General features: G+C 42.9%; 2 protein-coding genes and 1 non-coding gene across 5 annotated transcripts; all 3 read right to left on the bottom strand.

The window, feature by feature from the left end:
* Window positions 1–1,051: 1,051 nt before the first annotated feature.
* On the bottom strand, window positions 1,052–15,592 carry DDX39B (DExD-box helicase 39B). 3 transcript variants are annotated; one of them, XM_087708459.1, is made up of 11 exons: window positions 15,487–15,592; window positions 12,826–13,059; window positions 12,609–12,736; window positions 12,364–12,456; window positions 10,727–10,910; window positions 9,242–9,360; window positions 7,274–7,405; window positions 5,575–5,684; window positions 4,181–4,325; window positions 3,685–3,897; window positions 1,052–1,919 (listed from the first exon to the last, which is right to left on the bottom strand). In XM_087708459.1, exons 2-10 carry the CDS (start codon window positions 13,034–13,036, stop codon window positions 3,685–3,687), a joined length of 1,335 nt encoding a protein of 444 aa, XP_087564585.1. In that variant the 5' UTR covers window positions 13,037–13,059; window positions 15,487–15,592; the 3' UTR covers window positions 1,052–1,919. The 3 variants fall into 3 exon arrangements, with proteins under 3 accessions (XP_087564585.1, XP_087564587.1, XP_087564586.1); XM_087708461.1 differs by having other exon boundaries at window positions 3,750–3,897; XM_087708460.1 differs by having other exon boundaries at window positions 15,418–15,530.
* Window positions 4,022–4,091, bottom strand: LOC148047735 (small nucleolar RNA SNORD52). The gene has a single exon (XR_015696179.1). It is a non-coding gene; the product is annotated as a small nucleolar RNA SNORD52 (small nucleolar RNA).
* Window positions 15,593–19,070: 3,478 nt separating the features above from the next.
* ATP6V1G2 (ATPase H+ transporting V1 subunit G2) lies at window positions 19,071–21,285 on the bottom strand. The gene is made up of 3 exons (XM_014060509.2): window positions 21,111–21,285; window positions 20,804–20,904; window positions 19,071–19,821 (listed from the first exon to the last, which is right to left on the bottom strand). The coding sequence occupies exons 1-3, from the start codon at window positions 21,190–21,192 to the stop codon at window positions 19,648–19,650; spliced, it is 357 nt and encodes a 118-aa protein (XP_013915984.1). The 5' UTR covers window positions 21,193–21,285; the 3' UTR covers window positions 19,071–19,647.
* Window positions 21,286–22,420: the final 1,135 nt, after the last annotated feature.

The raw sequence follows: 22,420 nt of genomic DNA, 5'->3' as shown, positions 1-22,420 counted from the left end.
TTATGACCCAGTCCTGTTCTCTCATGGTGACGTGACCAGAGTTCAGGCATATGGCCATTTATAATTTCGTGTCCTGTAGTCATGTTTCACAAATGTTTTATTGAACACTCGCACTTCAAGGTTTTGGCAATAGCCATTGGTTTGCTTAATGTCCATAGCAAGCCATTGGTTTTATTAATGCATAATAAATTTAATAATTTATTAAGATGGTTTAATAACCATCTTCATTTAACAAACTGGGATGATTTGCTTAATGACTGCCGCAAATACAACTGCGGTAAGCAGGCTCCATTAAAGTCACAAATCAAGGACTTGTACATGGCCCAGATGAATCCATCAGGCATCAAATCACATAGCTGTTATTAAACAGGTAATCACCATTACAGGGCCAGTTGTAATCACTTGGGCGTACAAGTGACTATCCAGATTTGAACTTGGTCCTCTTACTACTGGCTTTATATCTACTTGAATGAATACTTCACAGCAGAGGTGGTATTCAGCAGGTACAGACCGGTTCTGGAGAACCAGTAGTGGACGTTTTGAGTATATTCTGAGAACCTGTAAATACCACCTGACTGGCCCCACCCCCTTTATTTTCTGCCTCCTGAGTCCCAGCTGATCTGGAGGAAATGGGGATTTTGAAGTATCCTTCCCCTGCCACGCTCACCAAGCCACGCCTACAGAACCAGCTCCAAAGGTATCTGAAGAACATCCAGATTCAGTCAGTTTTGCTCCATGTAGCATCAACCCTGTGAACTCCCAAGTTTCCTTTCTACTATTTATTCAAAAGAGAAGTGATTCTCTCACACTCACACACACACAAATGTACTAATGTATGTGTATATATATGCGTGTGTACAGATATATTTTATTTATGTATATAGCACGTGTATCTGTGTTATGTATGACGGTAGATATGTACTCTCTTGAGAGCACGCAACAGAATTTCATTTTTAAGGTGGGCCAGTGTGCTTACAGTAAAAAAAAAAAAAGACAGTTATGTTAGGTACAATGGAGCCATAATCCTAAAAAATGAAACACCAGCAAAATGTTTATTCACAAGACTAGTTTAATCAGTCACCCTTAAGAGCTGGGCTCCTTTATTACCAAAAATAATAATAAGAGGGTCTCAAAGGGAGGGAGAGAGAGAAAGAGAGAACAAGCCACAGCTAAAACATGACTAACTTTCACTACTAGTTTCCCGCCAGAAGATACCAGCAGGGATGGAAGTAATGTTAACATGCAGACAAAGTTCAAAGCCATGAGGAATACACAGGGGAGGGGGAAAAAAAATTAAAAGCGGATTTTAAAATGGCATGAGAGCGCGTTATAAAAGGAAGCTTGTTTTCTTAAATTTCTCCCATTCGAGGAAGACACACCATTTAAAACAAAACACAATTTTTGAATGCCACAAATTCACAAGAGCAACCCTCCCATCTCAGCTCCCTCCCCCTTTTCTTTTGTGCTTCCTGTCAGAGCAGTGGGGAAGATGACATGCTGACTGGAGAACAGAGAGGAGCAATGCAACATGTGGAATCCCCCACCCAAAAAAAACCTTGCTGGTAGGCAGGCAGTGAACATCCAACTGAAAGTCAAGTCTCTTTTTGTATTAAAAGCATCGACAGGAAGGTGCTGCTTTCATCTTGGGTGCCGGTCGAGCAATGAGGCTTCCAACCTCAATGAGCAATGGAGGTTTGCTGTGATCGGCCTTTTTTTCCACTACTACACGTAGCTAAGTGACAGAAGCTCTTCTGTCCCTGCCACAGGACTGGGGTGGGTTTGTATTCCAGACAGTCAAGTCACTTCTTTCTCCATCAGGTGAAATTAAATGTGAAGTTTCAGGAAAGTGGCAGAGGTCAGGAATTAAAACCAAGGTCAACATGGAGAGTCGAGCCCCCCCTTTTATCGGGTCTGTTCAACTGAAAAAAGAGAGAAGGTGTCAGGTAAGGACAGGGCAAGTGAACGCCTCCTGACTAAAATGAAAACGGCCCGTCATTATAGCGAAACAAATCAAGCTCTCAATGAAGAGCAGAAAATCCCTTTTCTATGGTTCACTCGTTTCGCAATGTCTTCCCTTAAGCTACATCTCAACTTATTTTATGTTTACTCAAAACCCAATGCCATTGCTCCCCCAGCTAATAAAAGTAGATAAAATCATAAAAAGAACAACTATATTCCTCAGAAATAATAATTTGGTTTTATTTCATTTCTTTTTTTATTAAATTTATATGCCACCCATCTATCAAGCAACCCCAGGAGGCATAATATAAAACAGGGGTGTCAAACTCAAGGCCTGTTGGCCGGATCCAGCCAGCGGGATGGTTAGATCCGGACTGCAGGGCTGCTGTGAAAACAGTGAAGGACAAGCCCCGCGATGCCTCTGCCAGCGAAAACGGTGCTCAGGAAGGCAGCTCCGTTTTCAGTTGCAACGGCCTCCTGGAATCTAAAATTGAGCTCGGGAGGGCTGCCCAAGCCCCTCCCGAGTTTCCGTTTTCGCTAGCAGTGCTCAGGCCGCCACAGGCACCCCCCCAACACAGGTGACATTGAGCTGGCCACACCCACCCCGCCTCCTGAGATCAAACACAATCCTGATGCGGCCCTCAATGAAATTGAGTTTGACACCCCTGATATAAAACATTCAAATGATAAAATATAAAGATGGAAATGAACAAAAATCAGCTAAGGAAGAACCAATGCACAAAAAGGGTGTCTTCTTTAATCCACCATATTAAATCACTAGAATGTAAGTAAGCCTTACAATTTAAACCAAGGTCTGAGGAGACTACAGGTAGACCTCGACATACAATTTTGTTTGGTGATCATTCAAAGTTATAACAGTACTGAAAAAAGTCACTAATGATCATTTTTTTTCTAACTTGTGACCATTGAAGCATCCCCATGGTCATGTAATCAAAATTAAGACGCTTGACAACTGACTCATATTTAAGATGGTTGCCGGGTCTCAAGGTATCTAATCAGCTTCTGAGACCTTCTGACCAATAAAGAAAACGGGGAAGCCAGATTCACTCAGTCACCATCTTAATAACTGCCATGATTCATTCAACTGTGATAAGGTTGTAAAATGAGGCAGAATTCACTTAGCAACACAAATTTTGGATTCCATTGTGGTCATAAGTCAAGGACTGTCTGTATACTGAAAGTGGCTCTTCTATACAGACGAAGTGGGGATGTTTACATTGTATGTATTAACATCAACTTTTTATTTTCATCTAGAAAGTACAAAGCTTTACTCTGCAAAATGTTTAGCGAGCAATACTATTATGCCATCAGCAATCGGTTTCACCCCACATCCTCTTTCTGGCATACCTATTTGTGAGGATGCGGTGGGCTGGGCTAAAGCATAGTACAGGTAATCCCCGACTTACAACAGTTCATTTAGTGACTGTTCAGAGTTACAACAGCACTGAAAAAAGTGACTTATGACTGTTTTTCACACGACCTCAAATTCAAACATTTGGCAAATGGTTCATATTTATGACCGTTGCTATATTCCAGGGTCCTATGGATTACCTTTTGTGACCTTCTGACAATTAAAGTCAACGGGGAAGCCATATTCCCTTAACAACCGGGTTACCAACTTATCAACTGCAGTGATTCACTTAACAACTAAGGCAAGAAAGGTTGTAACATGGGGCAAAAGCCGCTTAGATAGGTAAAACTCACTTAGTTAACACAAACTTTTGTTGTTGTGATCGTCAGTGGAGGAGAAATCGGTAAAACAGACTCACTGTAGGAGGAGATATCGATTTCGTCAGGCAGTTCGCTGATGTTCACTTCAAAGCGATCCTGCACTTCATTTAGGATCTTAGCATCATTCTCATCAGACACAAAAGTGATTGCCAGGCCCTTTGTGCCAAAGCGGCCAGCACGAGCCACCTAGAATCCAGAAATGAGAGGATAGGAGTGAATTTTTTCCCCACAGGAGCCCCAAGTAGGATTCAAACCCAGCCAAAGGTCAGTACACGACTAAAAAAACAAAGTGCTTTCAACCAAGGGCACTTACTCAGGAGCTTGAAAAGAGACATCAGAAAACAAGTCAGAGACTCTAGTCTGAGCAACTCATCATTGCAACTACACCTTGGACTTTCGTGCCCGCCCTCAATTTGGGCACCCAAACCTAGGAAATTTAGGGGGTTGCTTATTAGACAGCTCAGCTTACCCGGTGCAAATAAGTGTCCGAATCCTCTGGCATATCGTAGTTGAAAGCGATATTGACTCGCTCGATATCCATGCCACGGCCAAAGAGATTGGTGGCTACCAAGATACGACGCTGGAAATCCTTGAACTGCTGGTACCGCGACAATCTGCAAGACAGCAAATATATGGTAGTGTTCTTCACTATGGAACTTCACCCATACTTCAGTCAGAGGCATGAAATTATTTATTTTTTATTTTAGTTTTTGAACGCCATGCTGGTCTTTGGCAGACATTCCAAAGCCCACCCTGAAAAGATGGAATCAGGAGCCCAATTTAAGATTCGCTAGATCTTTTATAAGGTAAATATTATATATAAAGGTAAAGGTTCGCCTCACACATATACGCTAGTCATTCCCGGTTCTATGGGGCAGTGCTCATCTGTTTTAAAGCCAAAGAGCCAGCGCTTTCTGAAGACATTCTCCATAGTCATGTGTCTGGCATGACTAAACACCGAAGGCACACAGAATGCTGTTACCTTCCCACCAAAGGTGGTCCCTATTTTTTCTATTTGCATTTTTACATGCTTTCGAACTGCTAGGTTGGCAGAAGCTGGGACAAGTAACGGGAGCTCACTCTGTTACACGGCACTAAGGATTCGAACTGCCGTTCTTTCTGATCAACAAGCTCAGCATCTTACCACTGAGCTACAAAAAACCTATTGGCATCCTAAGCTTCGCCCAACTAAAGAATTAAAATAGGGGACTTTTTTTGTCCCATTCAAATTGTCCATGGGCTATAAAGTGATATTGATGATCCCTCATCCATGGGTTACACTTTTTGAACCCTTGCTTCATAAGATGTTCAATTCCCATTACTGTGATCTAACCCCCCCCCTTTTTCTTCTTTCTACACATATTATACACACACAAAATGTGGGGTGTGTAAAAGTCATTAATCTGAGAATGGAATATCTCAAATCTCCTTTGAAAAGCTTTAATATTTATGAATGTACTGGAGGTGATCTGAAATTTCCCAGATATGGCATTCCAGACAAAACGCTCATCTCAGGAGCAGGTTACCTGTGGAACACATCAATCTGCTTCTGGTTCAGAGAATCTACTTCTGGGAATCATTAAACTTGTTTCCCAAAGCAGAAAATGCAACATTCCAGACTTCTGAAAAAATGTGTTTCAAACCCCTAATATTCAGGATCCACACTGCTTGTCTAGTTACTTTCTCGTACAAATCAACTTTTTTGGCAAGAGAATTTACAAGAGTTTCGGCAGGGGTCATTGCTCAGGGCTTAAAAGCATCATCACTGAAGAAGTCAGAGACTCTAGTCTGAGCAAATTCATCACCGCAAAAGGACCCCGCAGGCAGAGCTGAACCCAGAGCCCCTTCCCGCCACAGCCTCACCTCTCCTCCTGCGGCATGCCCCTATGGATGGCAATGGCTGGGAAGTTCTGTTCCACCAAAAGCTGAGCCAGAGCTATGCAACGCTGCACGGACTTCACAAAGATGACCACCTAAGCAAAGGAAGAGGAAAGTCAACCCTAAGGAACACCAATCAACCTTCTTTAGGTTTTTTTTTGAAGCCCCCTCGGACAACTCCGGAGTTTGTCAAAAAGTGGCAGGTAGGTTTTATTCTTCAGAGCAACGTAAGCAAAACTCCTGTATGACAAGGCTACTTTTTTGCCTAAAATTTAGATACGACAGTTGCAGCAGCAGTAGTAAACTCCTAGTTCAATTAAGATCCTCAAACTGTCTTTAAAAATGAATAGATACCCATGGTTTTCCCCCCAAATAAGGCTGGGTCTTATTTTCTTTTGGGCCCCAAAATAAGCTCTAGGGCTTATTTTCAGGGGGTATCTTGTTCCTCGCCCTCTTCCATGTATGGGAGGCCCACGTCTTCTGCTTCCTCACGGCAGGGCAGGCCATGTGATAAAGCAGTGCTGCTGCTGAGGGGTGGGGGACCTGCCTCACGCACTCTGCACCGACTTACCTCACGGCCCCTGCAACCAGGCCATCTGTGCCCCAACACCTGCCTTGCCTCGCAGCCACAGCAGCAACACACCACTTGACCTCCTGCTCCGTTGCGGCCATGAGCAAGCAGGAGTGGGCCAGTGGCCACATGGGCTCCTGCTGCAAATGGCTGTTGGTGCTGCCACCGTGAGGCAGGTGCCAAGGCGTGGGTGGCCTAGCTGCAGGAGCCCTGAAGTCGGTATGTGGCACATGAGGCAGTTCCACCACCATGCTGCCTTGCCTGACAGCCATGGTACTGTGGGCAACCAGGTGGAATGGGCAGCCGGGCAGCTGTGTAGACAAGTCTTAAGAAGGGCTTATTTGGGGGGTAGGGCTTATATTAGGCACATGTGTAAAAACATGCTGGGGCTTATTTTCCAGATAGGTCTCATTTTCGGGGAAACAGGATAGTTAGTTCTTGATCGCAACCAGAGCAGAATTTTCCTCGCTTAGCAGACTGCTGTTAAGTGAATCAAGCCTGCTTTCTGCCGTAGTTAAGCAACTGAAGTTGTTAGGCGAATGATTCCATTAAGGTAAACTGGTTCACCTAACTTTGCTTGTTGGAAGCAGGCTGGGAAGGTCCCAAATGGATCGCATGATCTAGGGACACTACAATTGTCATAAACACAGAACAGCCCTTGACTTTCAATTAAGCCAAAACTTTCCTAGTTTCTAAGTGAAACATTTCTTGAGTGATGTTTGCCTCGTTTTATGATCGTTGTGAAAAGTGGATCACTGCAGTTGTTACGTTAGTAACATGGTTGTTAAATGAATCTGGCTCTGGCCAGATTTGCTTGCCAGGTCACAAAAACATGATCCTGGGACCCTGCAACTGTCATGGGTCAGTTGCTAAATTTTGATCAATGAACTGTTGTCAAGGACCTGTAAAATGCTGATTACTGGCGAGTTTTGATCATGTGACCATGATTGTAAGCGAGGACCATTTATCACCTTTCATTATGGCTTCAAATGCTTGCTAAATAAGCGATTAGTCGACTGCCACCTGTACTGGGTCTAGTCAGCTGTGGGCCCTCCCGCATCCACCCTTCCCCCACACCAGCCCCCAAGACAGGCTCTTATTTCCAGAAAGCACCTGGTTGAACTCCAGCACATCAAGCAGGTCAAACAGCTTGCGGTTCTTCTCGTTGTCTTTCAGTTTGACATAGTACTGCTGCAGACCATGCAGCGTCAGCTTGGTCTCGTCATCCACGAAGATCTCCATAGGCTGAGAAGCAAATCCAGGGCCAGTTAGACCAAGGTTAAGACTGACCTGGGCTTGGCGGGGACAGGGGGAGGACAGGCAGCACAGATGTGCACGGGAGCAACTTTCTCTACCACAAGGGCCCTGTTCCTTAGAACAGGCCCAGAAAACAAAGGCTGGCTAACTCCTTCCGACAATTAACACTCAAAAAAAAAAAAAGAAGAAGAAAAAAGTCCCGCATGCGTCTTAGTTTATCCTGCAAAACGTTCTGTGAATGAGAGCTAACGTCACCTTTTTAAAATATATCTCTGTTACAAGACATTAATATTGTTGTCTTAAAAGAATTTTTGAGTCACATCTGGACTCTGTATGTAGTCTTCAAATAATCCCTTTTCCAAATAGGGATTCAAAGCTTCAATAACCCCCTTTTCACTGCCTGAAATTAAAAAAAAAAAAACCACATGGAGAACACCTACTTATAGGGGGGAAAAAAGGTTTACTGAAATACTCCAGCTGCCTTAACTGCCACCTGTCACTTCTCCAAGACATTTAACTATGCAGAGGATTGCATCTTAGCCTGCTTGGCCTAAAGGGATAAGAAAGATCTGGACAACAAAGAAAAGGAGCTGCCATTCCTTTCCTTCCTTCTAAGAGAAGACATCCTTTTGGATCTGCTCCTATCAAGACCAGTAAATCGCCTGATTTTGAACTCAAAAGGCCCCTGGCCAACTGATTCCAGGTTTAATTATGGCACCCTAAAAGCAGAGGTGGGGAACGCTGGCCCTTTTATGACTTGCGGACTTCAACTCCCAGAATTCCCGAGCTAGCAGGAATTCTGGGAGTCGAAGTCCGCAAGTCATAAAAGGGGCCAGAGTTCCCCACCTCTTCGCTAAAGCGTTAACTTTTCTGCCTCATAATTTTAGGGACTCCTCTAGGGGAATTGCCCAGATTATTGCCCTCCCTACTGCGAAGGCTCTGAAATAAATCCCTTTCCCACATGGCACAGGGGGAGGAAGGAGAAAAGAGGGTTACAGAAAATAACGCTTTTTTGCCCGTTCCAAAAAAAGGATAAAACTTCTCCTCCGGGTCACCAGGCGTCCGCTCCACTGGGCTGCCTCCGATTGTTCGGATCCCTCGGGGAGTCTTTTCGCCGCAGGTCTCCAGAATGCGTGGGCAGGGAGGGGCGGGGCAAGGAAGGGCGGGATCAGGAACACACAGGCCGCGGTTGTGTCTTGTGCGTAATGTGTGTATCAGGTTAACGCAGGGCAGCGAGGGGGCGGGGTGGGGGTGGAGGAGAAAAAAAAAAGGCTACCACTTGCCTGGGTGTGTGTGGGCCAGGATCTTCTGAACGTGGGTGCGTGTGTGGGCCAGGATCTTCTGTGCACGGTGCTGACACAAGCAGGCAAATTCCACGCAGAGGGAGGGAACTGGGGCAGCAAGGGAGTGCTGCCCATGTTGCGCCGCTTGCCAGGTGGGAAAGCATAAAGAGGATCCCTTCTGGGGCGGATCCGCCCTGAGTACAATGTAGATGATCTCTAAGCTAAGTGTGCCAGAAGGGCAAAATCAAGATCATAGCTGAAGTGCTGCTCTGACCCTATTGGGAGAGGTGCTGTCGCTCGTGTGTGCAAAGGAGGCTCTTAGCGTCACCCGAATGATCTTCCGGAAAGTTATATGTGTCTCCTACAGATGCCTTAGCAGAACTGGCTAGGTGAGGGGCAGCAAGGGTGCAGCCCAATGAGCTGTAAAGAGTGGTAGTGTTCTCCGCGCCGGCCCCCTTCTCCTTCCCTGGATGGGGAGAGGGAGGGAGAGAGGTAGGCTGACCGGCCAGGTGGGTAAAGAAGGTAGAAGGGTTTTAATTACGTCTTGCATGAATTTGCGGCACACGGGGCGGATTTCCTTGCCGAGAGTAGCACTGAACATCATGACCTGCTTTTCATGCAGGGTCATGCGGAAGATCTCCTGGACATCTCGACGCATATCTGGGAGGAAAGAAGGGCCAACAGGTTAAGAATAGCTACTTGGGTTAAACATACACAAACATATCTCAAAGCCTTGAAAAAACAGCCCTGGGGGCGCAGTGTTTAGAATGCAGGCTAAGTCTGCCCAACGCCTGCAGTTCGATCCTGACCGGCTCAAGGTTGATTCAGCCTTCCATCCTTCCGAGGTGGGTAAAATGAGGACCCAGATTGTTGGGGGCAATAGGCTGACTGTGTAAAACCGCTTAGAAAGGGCTGTGAAGTGGTATGTAAGTCTAATTGCTATTGCAAACCCTGGTGCTGTGGTGGTTAGAATGTAGTATTGCAGGTTAATTCTGCCCACTGCCAGCAGTTCGATCCTGACCAGCTCAAGGTTGATTCAGCTTTTTATCCTTCTGGTAGAGGACTCAAGATTGTTGGGGCAACACACCCACAATAGTAAACTGCTCAGAGTGAAAGCACTTTGGAGCAGTATATACTGTATTTTTCGGAGTATAAGAAGCACTCTTTCCCTTCAAAAAGAGGGTGAAAATCTGTGTGTGTCGTATACACTGAATACATTTTTGGCTTTCCGAAACACGCCCCTTTGCAAAAATGCCCGCGCAGAGCCTTTAGGAAGCTTCCAGAGTGCTCCTGGGGGCTGGGGAGGGCAGAAATTAGTGAATATCGGGCCATTTTCTGCTCCCGCCAGCCACCAGGAGCTATGCAAAAAATGGACCATTTTTGGGAGGTCTGCAGAGTGCAAGAACATTTTTTTTATTTGCCTCTTCAAAAAGAACCGAGGTGGCGCAGTGGTTAAATGCAGCACTGCAGGCTACTTCAGCTGACTGCAGTTCTGTAGTTTGGCTGTTCAAATCTCACCGGCTCAGGGTTGACTCAGCCTTCCATCCTTCCGAGGTGGGTAAAATGAGGACCCGGATTGTTGTTGGGGGCAATATGCTGACTCTGTAAACCGCTTAGAGAGGGCTGAAAGCCCTATGAAGCGGTATATAAGTCTAACTGCTATTGCTATCTTGGTGCATCTTATACTCTGGTGCGTCTTATACTCCAAAAAAATACGGTAAGTCAAAGTGCTATTGCTATTATTAATGGATATATCTATGTCGTTGCTATAAAGCACTATGGAGCAATATATGAATCTAAATGCTATTGCTATTAAAATATATTTTTCTAAAATTTTATCTTCTCTACAGATCATATTGAGTTACACAGTCAGAAAATACCCATAATAAGGTAACAAAGGTCTGAGAAGAAGGGAGAAACTTCCTATTCTTCCTTGCCTTCATAGAACTACAAAGGACACAACGTAGATTTCCGTGTGCTGTAAAGCTGACTTTTCTTTCTATTCCACAATACCCTTAACACTCACCAAGCTGCTCAAGCATTTTGTCACATTCGTCCAGGATGAAATGCTTGATATGTTTGAGGTTAAGGCTCTTGTTGCGGGCCAAAGCCAGGATGCGGCCCGGGGTCCCCACCACAATGTGGGGGCAGTTCTTCTTCAGAACCTCTTCATCCTTCTTGATGGACAGGCCCCCAAAGAACACTGCTACCTATGGGAGGGAAGAATGAAAGAATATTGTCTTCGGCTTAATCAACCACCTGAGTTTTCAAGGGTGGCAGCTAGCAGAATATTGTGCCAAATCTGACACAGCCCAAGAAAATTTTTGAATCCTTTCCTATTTTTATATCTTTGCTCCAGGCCAAGAAAGAGATGTTAAGTCTTTCTCCAGTGCCTAGAGCAGTGGTTCTCAACCTTTTCTTTACCATGGACTCCTTTTAAATGCATTGTGCGGCCACGGACAGCTAAGACTTAACTCAAATTTAAATCATTACATTTCTTCAAGCCTTTGTGGACCCCCTGCGACAACGTTGAAACCCCCCCCCCCAGGTCCATGGACCACAGGTTGAGAACCACTGGCCTAGATGACAGATGAGATGGAACAGACAAGAAGATGGATCATAGCAAGATTGAGATGCTGTTTTTTTGGGAATCCATCAGCTTCCAGAATGCTTCTTTACCTCTGGACAAGCTAATACTACCCCTAGAATAGCAGGTTAACAACTTGGGATTGTTTAGGACTCATGTCCTCTGGTGGAAGAGTAAATGGTAGTTATGCTATCCCAGGGGTTCCAAACCGGGGGTGCTAGGACCTGCTGGGGGTGCAAGGTGTTATTCTAGGGGGTGTAGAAACTTGGGTTTAGAAGTTTCAAAATCATAGTGTATATGCATAATTATATGCATTTTTTTTTACTTTTGTAAGGGGTGTGGGAATATATCAGAAGCATTCTAGGAGTGTGGGTTATAGAAAAGGTTGGGAACCCCTGTGCTATCCAATGCAGCCTTCTCTAGACTGGGTGACTATGGTATCAGTAATGTGTCCTTAACTTGAACTTGGATACTGCAATCTATTTTGCTGAGGGCTGCTCTCAAAGTCAATTCAGAAGCTACAATCGTTGAGTACAGCTGCTCCCTTGCTGTAGTCAACATAGTACAGAACAACAACACTGGTTTTGCAGGACCAAGCTTCAGGCACTAACACCCGTTAAGTTCTTTCTATGGTTCATATCTTTTTAAAAATTATCTAACTTCTATGCCACCCATCTCACCAAGGCAACTGGTACCTTCTAACCCAGGTACATTCTGCCTTCCCACTCAACAATGGCAGCTAGAAGCGGCTCAAAATCTCTAGCCTGTGAGAAATTAAAGGGGAAGATGCTCCTTTTTAGGAGCAGCCCAATGTTAATCCTCCCTCCTGAGGTTAGAATGGCTCTTTCCCTGTAATATTTTTGGAAAGAAGTTAAGGTCACATCACTATATGTGTTTTTTTTAATTTAATGAGCATAATAATAATAATAATTCGTGTCACATGGCTTTTGTGAGCTGCCTAGGCTCACGAGTTGGCATATGCAAAGAAATAATTATCTGGATTTGTTCACTCCCATGATGGTAAATAAGAGCAGAATCTTGACAATTCAGAATAGGAACAACTTCCTGTCTCTCACCTTGACACTGGGCATGTACTTGGAGAACCGTTCGTATTCTTTACTAATCTGGAAGGCCAGTTCACGCGTGTGACACATCACCAGTACAGAAACCTGTGAAAGAGGGCAAAAATAATTTGTAATTTCTCCCATTACCGCGGATTATTCTTAGCCCACCTGTGTGATCAAGCTTCAAACATCTGTGCCCCTCTAGCATCTGCGTGTATGTGTGTGTGGGGGGAGGTGTCTATATTTCATTGACATACCTGTCCTGTTATTGGTTCCAACTGTTGAAGTGTAGCGAGAACAAAGACAGCAGTCTTGCCCATGCCAGACTTGGCCTGGCACAGGACATCCATGCCCAAGATTGCCTGTGGGATGCACTCGTGTTGCACTGCATTGAGAATAAGGACAGAATTAATACCTGGTGCCACTGAGATCGCAGAAGCCTACATTCTCCACAGAACAAGTCACTCAACTCACCTTCTGAAGGGTGCTCAAAGCCACAATCAACAATGGCACGCAAGAGTTCTGGTTTTAATAGGAAATCACGGAAGCCAGAACTGTGGATGGAGACATAGGATCCCTTGACGTCTTTCTTAGATGGGACATCTACCCCTTCTCCAGCTGCTTGGGTTTCCACCTCATCATCTTCATAATCCAGCAGCTCATTGTCAACATCATTCTCGGTCATGGTGATACCTCCCTCTCTAAAAACTGGGATAAAGGCTTAAGTGAGCCAAAGTGTTTTAGAAAGGAAATTCCCAACATTATCAATATACTGCAGAGCACCAATAAAAAAAGCATTACAAGCCACAGTGATCTCTAACCCTTTCAAGAGAGCAGTCATGTTGAAGCACCATCCTATGAGGCATCTGCAAACTAAGACTTCTACATTCATAACTTAGTCCAAGGCCCTTTCTATTGCATGGCATTATAACTCTACTCCAAGTTATTATAGCACAAGATTTAAGTTCATTTCACAAGGATTAGGGGCACATTTGGGGTTTCGAGAGCAAGTGATAAGCAAACTCACAATGGCTGTTATAAAAGACTTGCCTATTCACAAAATGGCTACCACATTAAACCATTCTACCACAAAAATAAATTTAACCAAGATATACTCCCATTGCATAGAGCTTTAACTTGTTCCTGCAAATAATTTCAGCAATTGATGCCATCTTCATATTCCCAGAATCTCTTAAAAAGCCAGGTGAAATACAAAGGAAAGTATCTGAGGACACCTCAGGAATATATTATCTTTAGTTGCAGGAAGCTATATCGTGGCTTACCATTACGTGCAAACATTTTTGCAAACAAGGATTCAATTGTTAGTTGATTTTGCTATTAATAATTTTTTCAAAAAAAGATGAATTCTGGTTTATTGGTAAAGAGTACTTGTAAGCTGGAAACCTAGATCTGGGCTGCAAAAATCCAGACAGCCACCAAAGGGAAGTAAGATCCAGTTTAATTTTACTGCCATCCAATAACTACCTGATTTTGCACATAAGATCTGATTAGTCACAATGGAATCAATATACCGCAGACTATCAATCATCCATTGTTATTATACCAAATGACTGTGCTGGCATAAGTACTACTATTGTACACAGATTTACAACCATTCATTCAGTGATTGTCCAAAGTTACAATGGCACCGAAAAAAATAACTTATAATCTGTCCTCACACTTTTGACTGCCACAGTATCCCAGTGTCACATGATCAAAATCTGGGCACTTGGCAAACAGCATGTATTTAAGATGGTTGCAGCTTCCCAGGGTTATGTGATCACCAACTGCTATCTTTCAGCTGGCTTCCAACAACCTAAATCATAGGGGGAAGCCACTTAATAACAGGATTCATTTAACTGCAGTTATTTGCTTAACACCAACCATGGCAAAAAGATCATAAACCTGGGCATAATTCACTTAACATCCAACTCACTCAATAATCACCTTGCTCAGCAATGGAAAATCTGGTCTTAATTATAGTTGTAAGTCAAGGACTGCCTATATGTTCCTTTTGTAGGAAACATCAAAGTGTTGTAATACATATAAAAGTGTAAACGCTATGCAAATAGGATTTAAGTAACAATCTTTGTCTTAAGACAGAGATAACCAATAAGCAACCTTTGCAAGTCTAAGTACTCCTGAAGTCCCAATATTTTGCAAAAAGCATGACAAAGATGTTAGAAGTACTGTACTGCAACAGTTCAGCTGCATGGGGCGCACCTCAGCTTCCATGTTTCCGTGAAACAGGCAGATTCAAGAACAATCTGCAAATCCCCCCTCCCTTAAATCTCACTCTGAAATCAGCTATCAAAGCAAGGTCAGTAGGGAAAACCATCTCCTGTCTTTTCTGACCACTTCCTGGAGCAAAGAAGAAATCCTGGATGAAAGAGATCCTGTGCATTTCCCAGGGAGTTTAACCTTTAAACTAATGAATTAAGCTCCTTACATCCATTTAACCCTGGACCGCACACTTGATCTATATGAATGCATGAGCATGTTTCCGTTCTTTAAGAGAAGATGCAGCTATTTAATCCCAACGATAAACAGGAAGCAAATGCAGGATGCTTAGGCTAGCAACAATTCTTAATTACTACAGTAAAAATATGTAATCATGTATTGCAAAGTCAGTTTTTTGGGGGGAGGGCTCCAGAAATCATTGCATTCGCCTCGTTAGAAAATACTTCAGATTTTTCTTCCTTTACAGATAAAGGGCCTATTTCAAAAAATGGAGGGGGGAGGCGTTACAAAAACTCCCGTAGTGTGTATCTATAAGGTTAGTTTGTCGACTAGTTTTTTCTGGGGTGGAGCACAAGAGATCTCTCGATTTAACGAACCAGGCCTAAAAGACGAGAGTAATAGTGGGTAGCCGATGTTTCTCGATTACGATCGGCCCAAGAAATGCACCCAACGCGCAAAAAAAGGCGCCATCTTTAATTTCAGGCTTTTACTACAATGACAGGGTCTACGGCGCACGCTCCCAATTGTAAAATTTGGGCTCGGGGATGAAGAAATGACCATCCAAAAAAGAAGAATCGGAAAGGCAAATGCCCGAAGGAACCTTACCTGCCTCGATATACGACGGATGGCTAACCGCAGCGCCTATAAACGGGCGATTATCAAAGAGCAGCTTACCTTACACGGAGGGGAGGAGTTCGACGAGTTAATACCGAGACGCGATCACAGCGGAAAGAAAGCCACTTCCGTTAGGTGATGGGCGTAACCGGAAGCGACTGGAGGGACCTGCGGTGAGGACCCCGCGCGGTTCTTGGGGTGTTTTTTTTGGCGCCTTTTGTCTAACTGAGTGCCCGATAAAAAATAAACTTTAAAAAGACGATTACATCTATCATACTTTAAAATAATAATTTGTAAATGATGCTATTATTCGTGAGTTTTCGTTCGATCCTATTTTAATACAGGATTCTTGGGATGGATTTTTGAAGGCGTCCTCCCAATGGGAGTAAACTGGTGCTGGCTCACAATTGGTCAGTAAAACCATGTGGTTCACTTTTAAATCATTTTATTTATTTCATGTGAAAAAGGTTGTGCTCTACCAGTAGCTGGTTTTCAGAAAAAGAATTACGTAATTCTTGTGCAACATCATTACGGCCAATAACTCAACGGGGGTGGTTCTGCAGAAAGCACCAGTTAAATTTCTATCCTAATCTTATAATAATTAAAAAGAAACAGAATTGGAAGAGGTCTTGTAGGTCATCTAGTCCAACCCCCTAATCAAGCGGGTGACCCTATAGGATTTCTGACAAGTAGCTGTCCAGTCAATCAGAATAGAGATGCTTAGGTTTCTTGCTAAAATCTAAAATCTTTGGCTCAATCCATGGATTGATTGTTTATTCTACTTCATCCCTTTGTATTTCCAATAGCAGCTTGTTCAAGGTACAAGAGCTTGGGAACTAAAGCAAAATATAAAGATTTCTAATAGTTACCGATATCTATGGAGAGTCTCTGTCATCCAGGTTGTGGCTGTCCCAAAAATGCTTTTTTCAAAAGGAAACTGGACTTTTCTTCATTTTTTCCTTGAAGGCCTTTCGCTTCTCATCCAGAAAGCTTCTTCAGTTTCCTCCTCCTCCCCCCCCATTAAGAACTGAAGAAGCTTCTTGGATGAGAAGCAAAATATCTTCAAGGGAAAAAAAACAAGTGTCTGAATGCCTTTTGAAAAAGCACCCTTGGGATTTCTATCAGTGCCTATTGGCATTTTATTTCCATTCTCACTGGCTGTGACTTTGGAGTACAGCAATCCGGCATGATGCTGAACCTCTGCCCCAAACAATAAATCGTAGAGTTATTAATCCAATCTTCCTCGAGACTCAAATAACTAGACTCAAATTATCTCTACTTTGGACACGTTACCATACTGGTAATTTTCTTATCATTTTCTGTTAATAGGGACAGCTACTTAGCTACAAACACATGTTTGGAAATTATATATGTGATATCAGAGAGCTGGTATTTGTATAATATATTCCATACTTAACTACCTTACCTCCCTCTCTCCCTCTCTCTCTCCCTCCCTCTCTCTCTCTCTCTTTCCATTAAAAATTAATTTATCTTCTTTATGTGGTCCTTTGACAACTCAAGGACTCCTAGATGTAGACTTGCATGATAACTTGTATTGAGATGTGGTCATAAAAACAGTGTGCATGCTAGCTGCAAATTATGGGTAGTCTTACACATCCAGAGAGCTGACAGCCCTTCAAGAATCAGGATAGGAAACCAACACAGAAGAATACTAGAACTATACTTTGTTAAGTTAGACTATAGTAATTGTGTGCTGCAGCTGGTCTGTATCTTCTTGCAAGAGCAGATGGTCACAATCTGCTTTTTGCAAGCAGGAAGAAAGCAGAGCTGAGTGACAATCCTTAATATGCCCATCGGCTGTTCCATTAGCTAGCAGCATGGCGCCATGGCGGCACTGAAGTTGGCAGAGCCGGTTTTTAAACATTTATCAGCACACCTCTGGGCTACAGTAACAAAATCCTGCATGCCCAATTGCATATTTATTCCCCTCCTTACAATCCAAGGAATCAGGAAGGATCCAACCTAATATTTTTTTTCTTCTTCTGGGCTCTAAATTGTGTTTTTCTAATGATTTCTGAACAGGTTCATCAAGTTCATTTCATGACTCCCACCAGAGAGCACTGAGTTGAGGGAAGTTTTGTTTAAATTGACCAGCTGTTATCTACTTTTTCCCATTAATTTGCAGGTGTGTATTTAATCTCATCTGTTAGCAACAAAATATATTTCTTCCCACATGTTGTTTTCTTTATGTCCTTCCTTCTGCCCGAAGACACAATCCCAATATTGCCTACAAACTCTTCTTGAATTCAGCTCACAATTCAGCTGCAAATACACAAAATGCATATCTTGCAGGAATTGGGTATGTCTAATTGTAGGAAGTCAAAAGCCACCTCTCTGAAAACTGAAACATCCTGCGAAATATTAAGAAGGCAGAATATTATATTTCCCTGAATGTGAAAAGGGAGAAACATGTTTGCAGCTTTGTGCACCTCCCCGCTGTCAATGAGCCATTAAAGCCTGAGCTAGTCTACTTTACATAACAAAGGTGGGATTAGCCTCCTATGGAAACTCACCTCATGACAAATGCCCTGACAAATGGCTCCGCGTGCCACCTGTGCCATAGATTCGCCATCACGAGTTTAAACCAACAATGACAGGTTGTCCTCGACTTTCAACAGTCCGTTTAGTGACCAAAGTTATAGTGGCACAGAAAAAAGTGACTTCTGAACATTTTTCACACTTATGACCGTTGCAGCATCCCCACGGTCACATGATTCACGTTCGGATGCTTGACAGCTGACTCACGTTCATGACGGTTTGCAGTGTCCCAGGGTTACGTGACTCCCTTTTGCGAACTTCTGACGAGCAAAATCCAAGGGGGAAGCCGGATTCACTTAACAACCGTGCTACTAATTTAACCATTGCAGTGAATTGCAATGCAGCATTGCAGCTTAACAAATATTGCAAGAAAAGTTGTAAAATGGGGCAAAACTCAATTAACAAATTTCTCACTTAACAACATAAATTTTGGGCTCCACTGCGGTCGTAAGTTAAAAACTATACTTGTACCTGCAGAACTGTCAAAGAAAAACAAAACACTACATTTTCCCCCGTTGTTTCACTGCCTGCCGCTTTTATTGAACTGTTCAGTTGTGGATAAACATGATTGATCATAGGAGGGAAACAAATTAAGCAGGGTACAACGGAGTGGAAATAGAACCTCTCAGTCTCAGCACACAAATACATGTAGCAGGTAACACAAGGGTAATCTTGCAACCTTCACATTTCCGGATATATCTTTTCGTGCCATAGGATTGTACAATACGGAAGGAAAGATCCAGCACTGGGTTTGTGAAAGGAAGTGGATCTGTTTTATAGGGATCAGCTATTTGGATTTTACAGCCCCTTTAAAAACGAAAACTAAGCCAAAAAACCAAAAAATCAAAACAACTACAGGTACTCCTCAACTTACGTCCAGTTGCTTAACGACTGTTCAAAATTCCGACGGACCCTGAAAAAGTGACAATCCAGATTCAAAGTTCACATACACACAGCTGTAGCCACATGATCGCATTTTGGATGCTTCACAACTGGCTTGCTTATAGCTCATTGCAGTGTGCTTGTGGGTGCTTAATTAAGCACGAGTTACGATGCTTTTGTTTTGTTTTGTTGGAAACTGGCATTTACTTACAGTTTACTTCCAGAAAAAAAATGGAGATAACAAGCATTGGGTTTACTTTATGACCATGGCATTTGCATAATGACCGCCACCCCCCCAAAAATCATAAAATCAGAAGTGGTCACATAATGACTCACTTAATGACCCATCACAGTTACATAACCATAATTGCAGGCTCGATTATGGTTGTAAATTAAGGACTACCTGTAATCCTGGGGAATAGAGAATAATCTATAGATGTACTTTGAAAACTGGTGTGTGTCTTTCTATGTATGCATGTGGTCAGTGTCCAGTAACAAATAGAAAGTTGATTGCTTGCTTTTGCATCGTTTGGGCATGATTGATTACTCTGACTATCAAATGCAATTCACAGCCTTGATCCAAGATACAATGAAAGGAGGAGAAAGGATGAATGAGAAGCATCAGGGAGAACAGGCTGTTTGTGAGACCTGTAGGATTCAGTGAAGATATAGGGAGGAAATAGGGGACTTGGGTATTTGGGCATCTAAAGCGTATCGTGTTGAGAATAAGGAGCACATCAGAAGTTCACCAATCAACTGCAGGCAGGGGCACTAGGCCCTTTAGACAGCCAGGCGGTAATTGGGGTGAATTTGCGGCTGCACATTCCATACAGTAGTGAGAAGGTGGCGCAAGACCTGGTCCTTGCCCCGAGCTTGCCCTCCGTGCATAGCTTGTAGTTTTTTGCGGGTCTGAGCCTCCACCTCTGCGGACAGATTCCCCTGCGAGCCCAGCGCCTAGAGAGGGCGGGAAAAAAAATCCAGGTTGTTCCAAAATAATAAGAAGTGAAGCACTAATACAAGTAGCTCTCGAATATCAACAATTCATTTAGTGAACAGTTCAAAGAGTGAGGTGTTGGCCGAGAGGTGGTGCTCTCGCCTCACAATCAGAAGGCTGTGAGTTTGATCCTAGGTAGAGGCAGATATTTTTCTCTCTGGGCACAATGTGAATATGTCTGCTGGACAAAACACTGCATCGGTGACAGCAAACATTTTTGCACACCGAACCGGCAGTAATGCCAGAAGCAACCCACCCCTGGCTTATTTGTATTTTGTTTTCAAGGGGGCCAGATTATGGTCTTACATACCTTGACTTCAATAGGAAGCAAAACATTTGGGGCTCACCAAATGTCTCAGAAACCTTGATCTTGATGCAAAACTCCCTATCTCGGGGGAGGGCCTTCTCTGTAGCTGCACCGGCCCTGTGGAACGAACTACCCGTAGAGATCCGGACCCTCACCACTCTCCCGGCCTTCCGTAAAGCCGCCAAGACCTGGCTGTTCCGGCAGGCCTGGGGCTGTTGATTAATATCCAGCCCCTCTTGGACAGAATGGATGTTGTGTTAATTTTAATATTGCATTTCTTATTTTTAAATTTTTAAAAAATGCTTTTATCTTGCCTGTGAGCCGCCCAGAGTCCCAATGGGAGTGGGCGGCATACAAATTTCATTAAACTAAACTAAACTATCCTAAAATGCAGTGGAAATTGTAAAGGCCAACTGCAGCCTTCAGCTATCCAGACTCCCGTGCCACCTTTTCTCTCTTCCTCCTCTCCCAAATTCCTATCAGGCTTCTTAAAACTCCGACTCCATCACCCACATCCCCTTCTCGTCTTTTATTCATCTCCCCACCTTTCCTCTGGGTTTCATCATCGGTTTTTCATCAAACAACACCCTCCTCCCCCCAAAAAGGCTAAGTAAGCTGAAACCCCTTCATCTCACCGCCTGTTGTTTTTGCTGGAATTCTCTCTCCCGTTCCAAGCGATACTGCTCAATTTCAGCTTGGGCTTCTTCCTTGGCCTGCTTCAGCCGCCTGGCCTTTCCTGGGATGGAGACAAAGAAGTCCAAGGACAAGGCAGAAATGACCTTTCAAGGCCCCAGAATTCCTCAAAAATATCTCCGCCATTCCTCTCCACAAGAAGCTGCCAGAGATGCTGCCATTCTCCACTTGATGCTGCCATTCTCCACTGCATGTCAGCCTCCACCCTATTTCCAGCATCTTCCCTAACAACCGGGAGCTCCAACTCACGTTTTCGAGCCTCTGCCACCTTCTCTGCAGCCCTCTTCTCTGCCTGCAGCAGCTGCTGAATTCCCTGGGTCTGGCTGGCCATATTTCTGCAGCAATAGATGCGTAGCAACGATGCTGCAAGCGACTCTGGTGATGCCTTCTGCTCCCAGCAAGAGTGGGTACCACTTCTGAGCAAAGCACTTCAAGGTCCTAGTGCCCGACTACTTCAGCATTTCTGCAGCTTAGTGGTTGCCAAGTTACAGGTAGTCCTCGACTTACGAAAATAATTGAGCCCAAAATTTATGTTGTTAAGCGAGACATTTGTTAAAGTGAGTTTTGCCCCATTTTGCGACCCAGGTTTTTTTTCTGCCACAGTTGTTAAGAGACTCACTTAAGTTAATAAGTGATTAAGTGAGGATAATATTACTAGTGTATACAATGTGTAGTGTTATGATGAGTATAATGTAAGGAAGATTAGAAATCCCTTTGGATTATATATAAAAGTTAAATAAAAAAAGAACTAAGTTAGATACAGTTAAACTTTTGATTATTAGGGGGGAAATGTTATGATACAGGATATAGTTAAATAAAGGAGGGACAAGAATAACAACATATATATATATAATATAATATAATATAATATAATATAATATAATATAATATAATATAATATAATATAATATAATATAATATAATATAATATAATATAATATAATATAATATAATATAATATAATATAATATAATATAATAATATAATATAATATAATATAATATAATATAATATAATTAATATGTTATATTTATGCTGATAAATAAATAAAGGGAGACTAGTATAGATGAACTGTTATATATATATATATATATTTAAAGTCACAACCCTGGTATGCCCAAATATGGGAGGAAGGTCACACTTCCATTCTCTATCCTTCGGCTCGTCACAAGAGACCATCCAGACAGAAACCCAATTTTTTACTGTTGCCTTTTTGTTACATTTGTTATATTTATTTATTTATCAGCACAATCAGCCCTTTATTTATTTATCAGCACATATATATACATACATACATACATACATACATACATACATACATACATACATATTTTGTTGTATTTGTGCTGATAAATAAATAAAGGGAGACTAGTATAGATCTATTTCAAGCTATTTAGCTCTCATCAGCTAGCCATACCCTTACTGGTGTATGTATGTATGTATGTATGTATGTATGTATGTATGTATGTATGTATAACATAACTGGATGTAAATTCTAAACAGTGATTTGGAAAGGAGGATTAGAAAATGTTGTTATTAAATATTATGGATGTTTAGCT

The sequence above is a fragment of the Thamnophis sirtalis genome, unplaced genomic scaffold (assembly GCF_051295495.1).
Source record: "Thamnophis sirtalis isolate CommonGarterSnake01/CBP01778 unplaced genomic scaffold, rThaSir2_p1.2 scaffold_3, whole genome shotgun sequence".
Lineage (NCBI taxonomy): Eukaryota > Metazoa > Chordata > Lepidosauria > Squamata > Natricidae > Thamnophis > Thamnophis sirtalis.
The sequence above is the reverse complement of the archived record's forward strand: the minus strand, read 5'-3'. Positions and strand labels throughout refer to the sequence as shown.

What these genes read in the sequence shown, in the direction of transcription:
- ATP6V1G2 (XM_014060509.2), bottom strand. Translation starts at nt 21,192, where the DNA reads ATGGCCAGCCAGACCCAGGGAATTCAGCAGCTGCTGCAGGCAGAGAAG. An exon ending in GGTGGCAGAGGCTCGAAAAC is followed by an intron (nt 20,905 to 21,110) that starts GTGAGTTGGAGC and finishes TCTCCATCCCAG; the next exon opens with GAAAGGCCAGGCGGCTGAAG. An exon ending in TCCAGCAAAAACAACAGGCG is followed by an intron (nt 19,822 to 20,803) that starts GTGAGATGAAGG and finishes CGCCCTCTCTAG; the next exon opens with GCGCTGGGCTCGCAGGGGAA.
- DDX39B (XM_087708459.1), bottom strand. Translation starts at nt 13,036, where the DNA reads ATGACCGAGAATGATGTTGACAATGAGCTGCTGGATTATGAAGATGAT. An exon ending in CAAAATGCTTGAGCAGCTTG is followed by an intron (nt 9,361 to 10,726) that starts GTGAGTGTTAAG and finishes CTTTCCTCCCAG; the next exon opens with ATATGCGTCGAGATGTCCAG. An exon ending in CGGACACTTATTTGCACCGG is followed by an intron (nt 3,898 to 4,180) that starts GTAAGCTGAGCT and finishes TCTGGATTCTAG; the next exon opens with GTGGCTCGTGCTGGCCGCTT.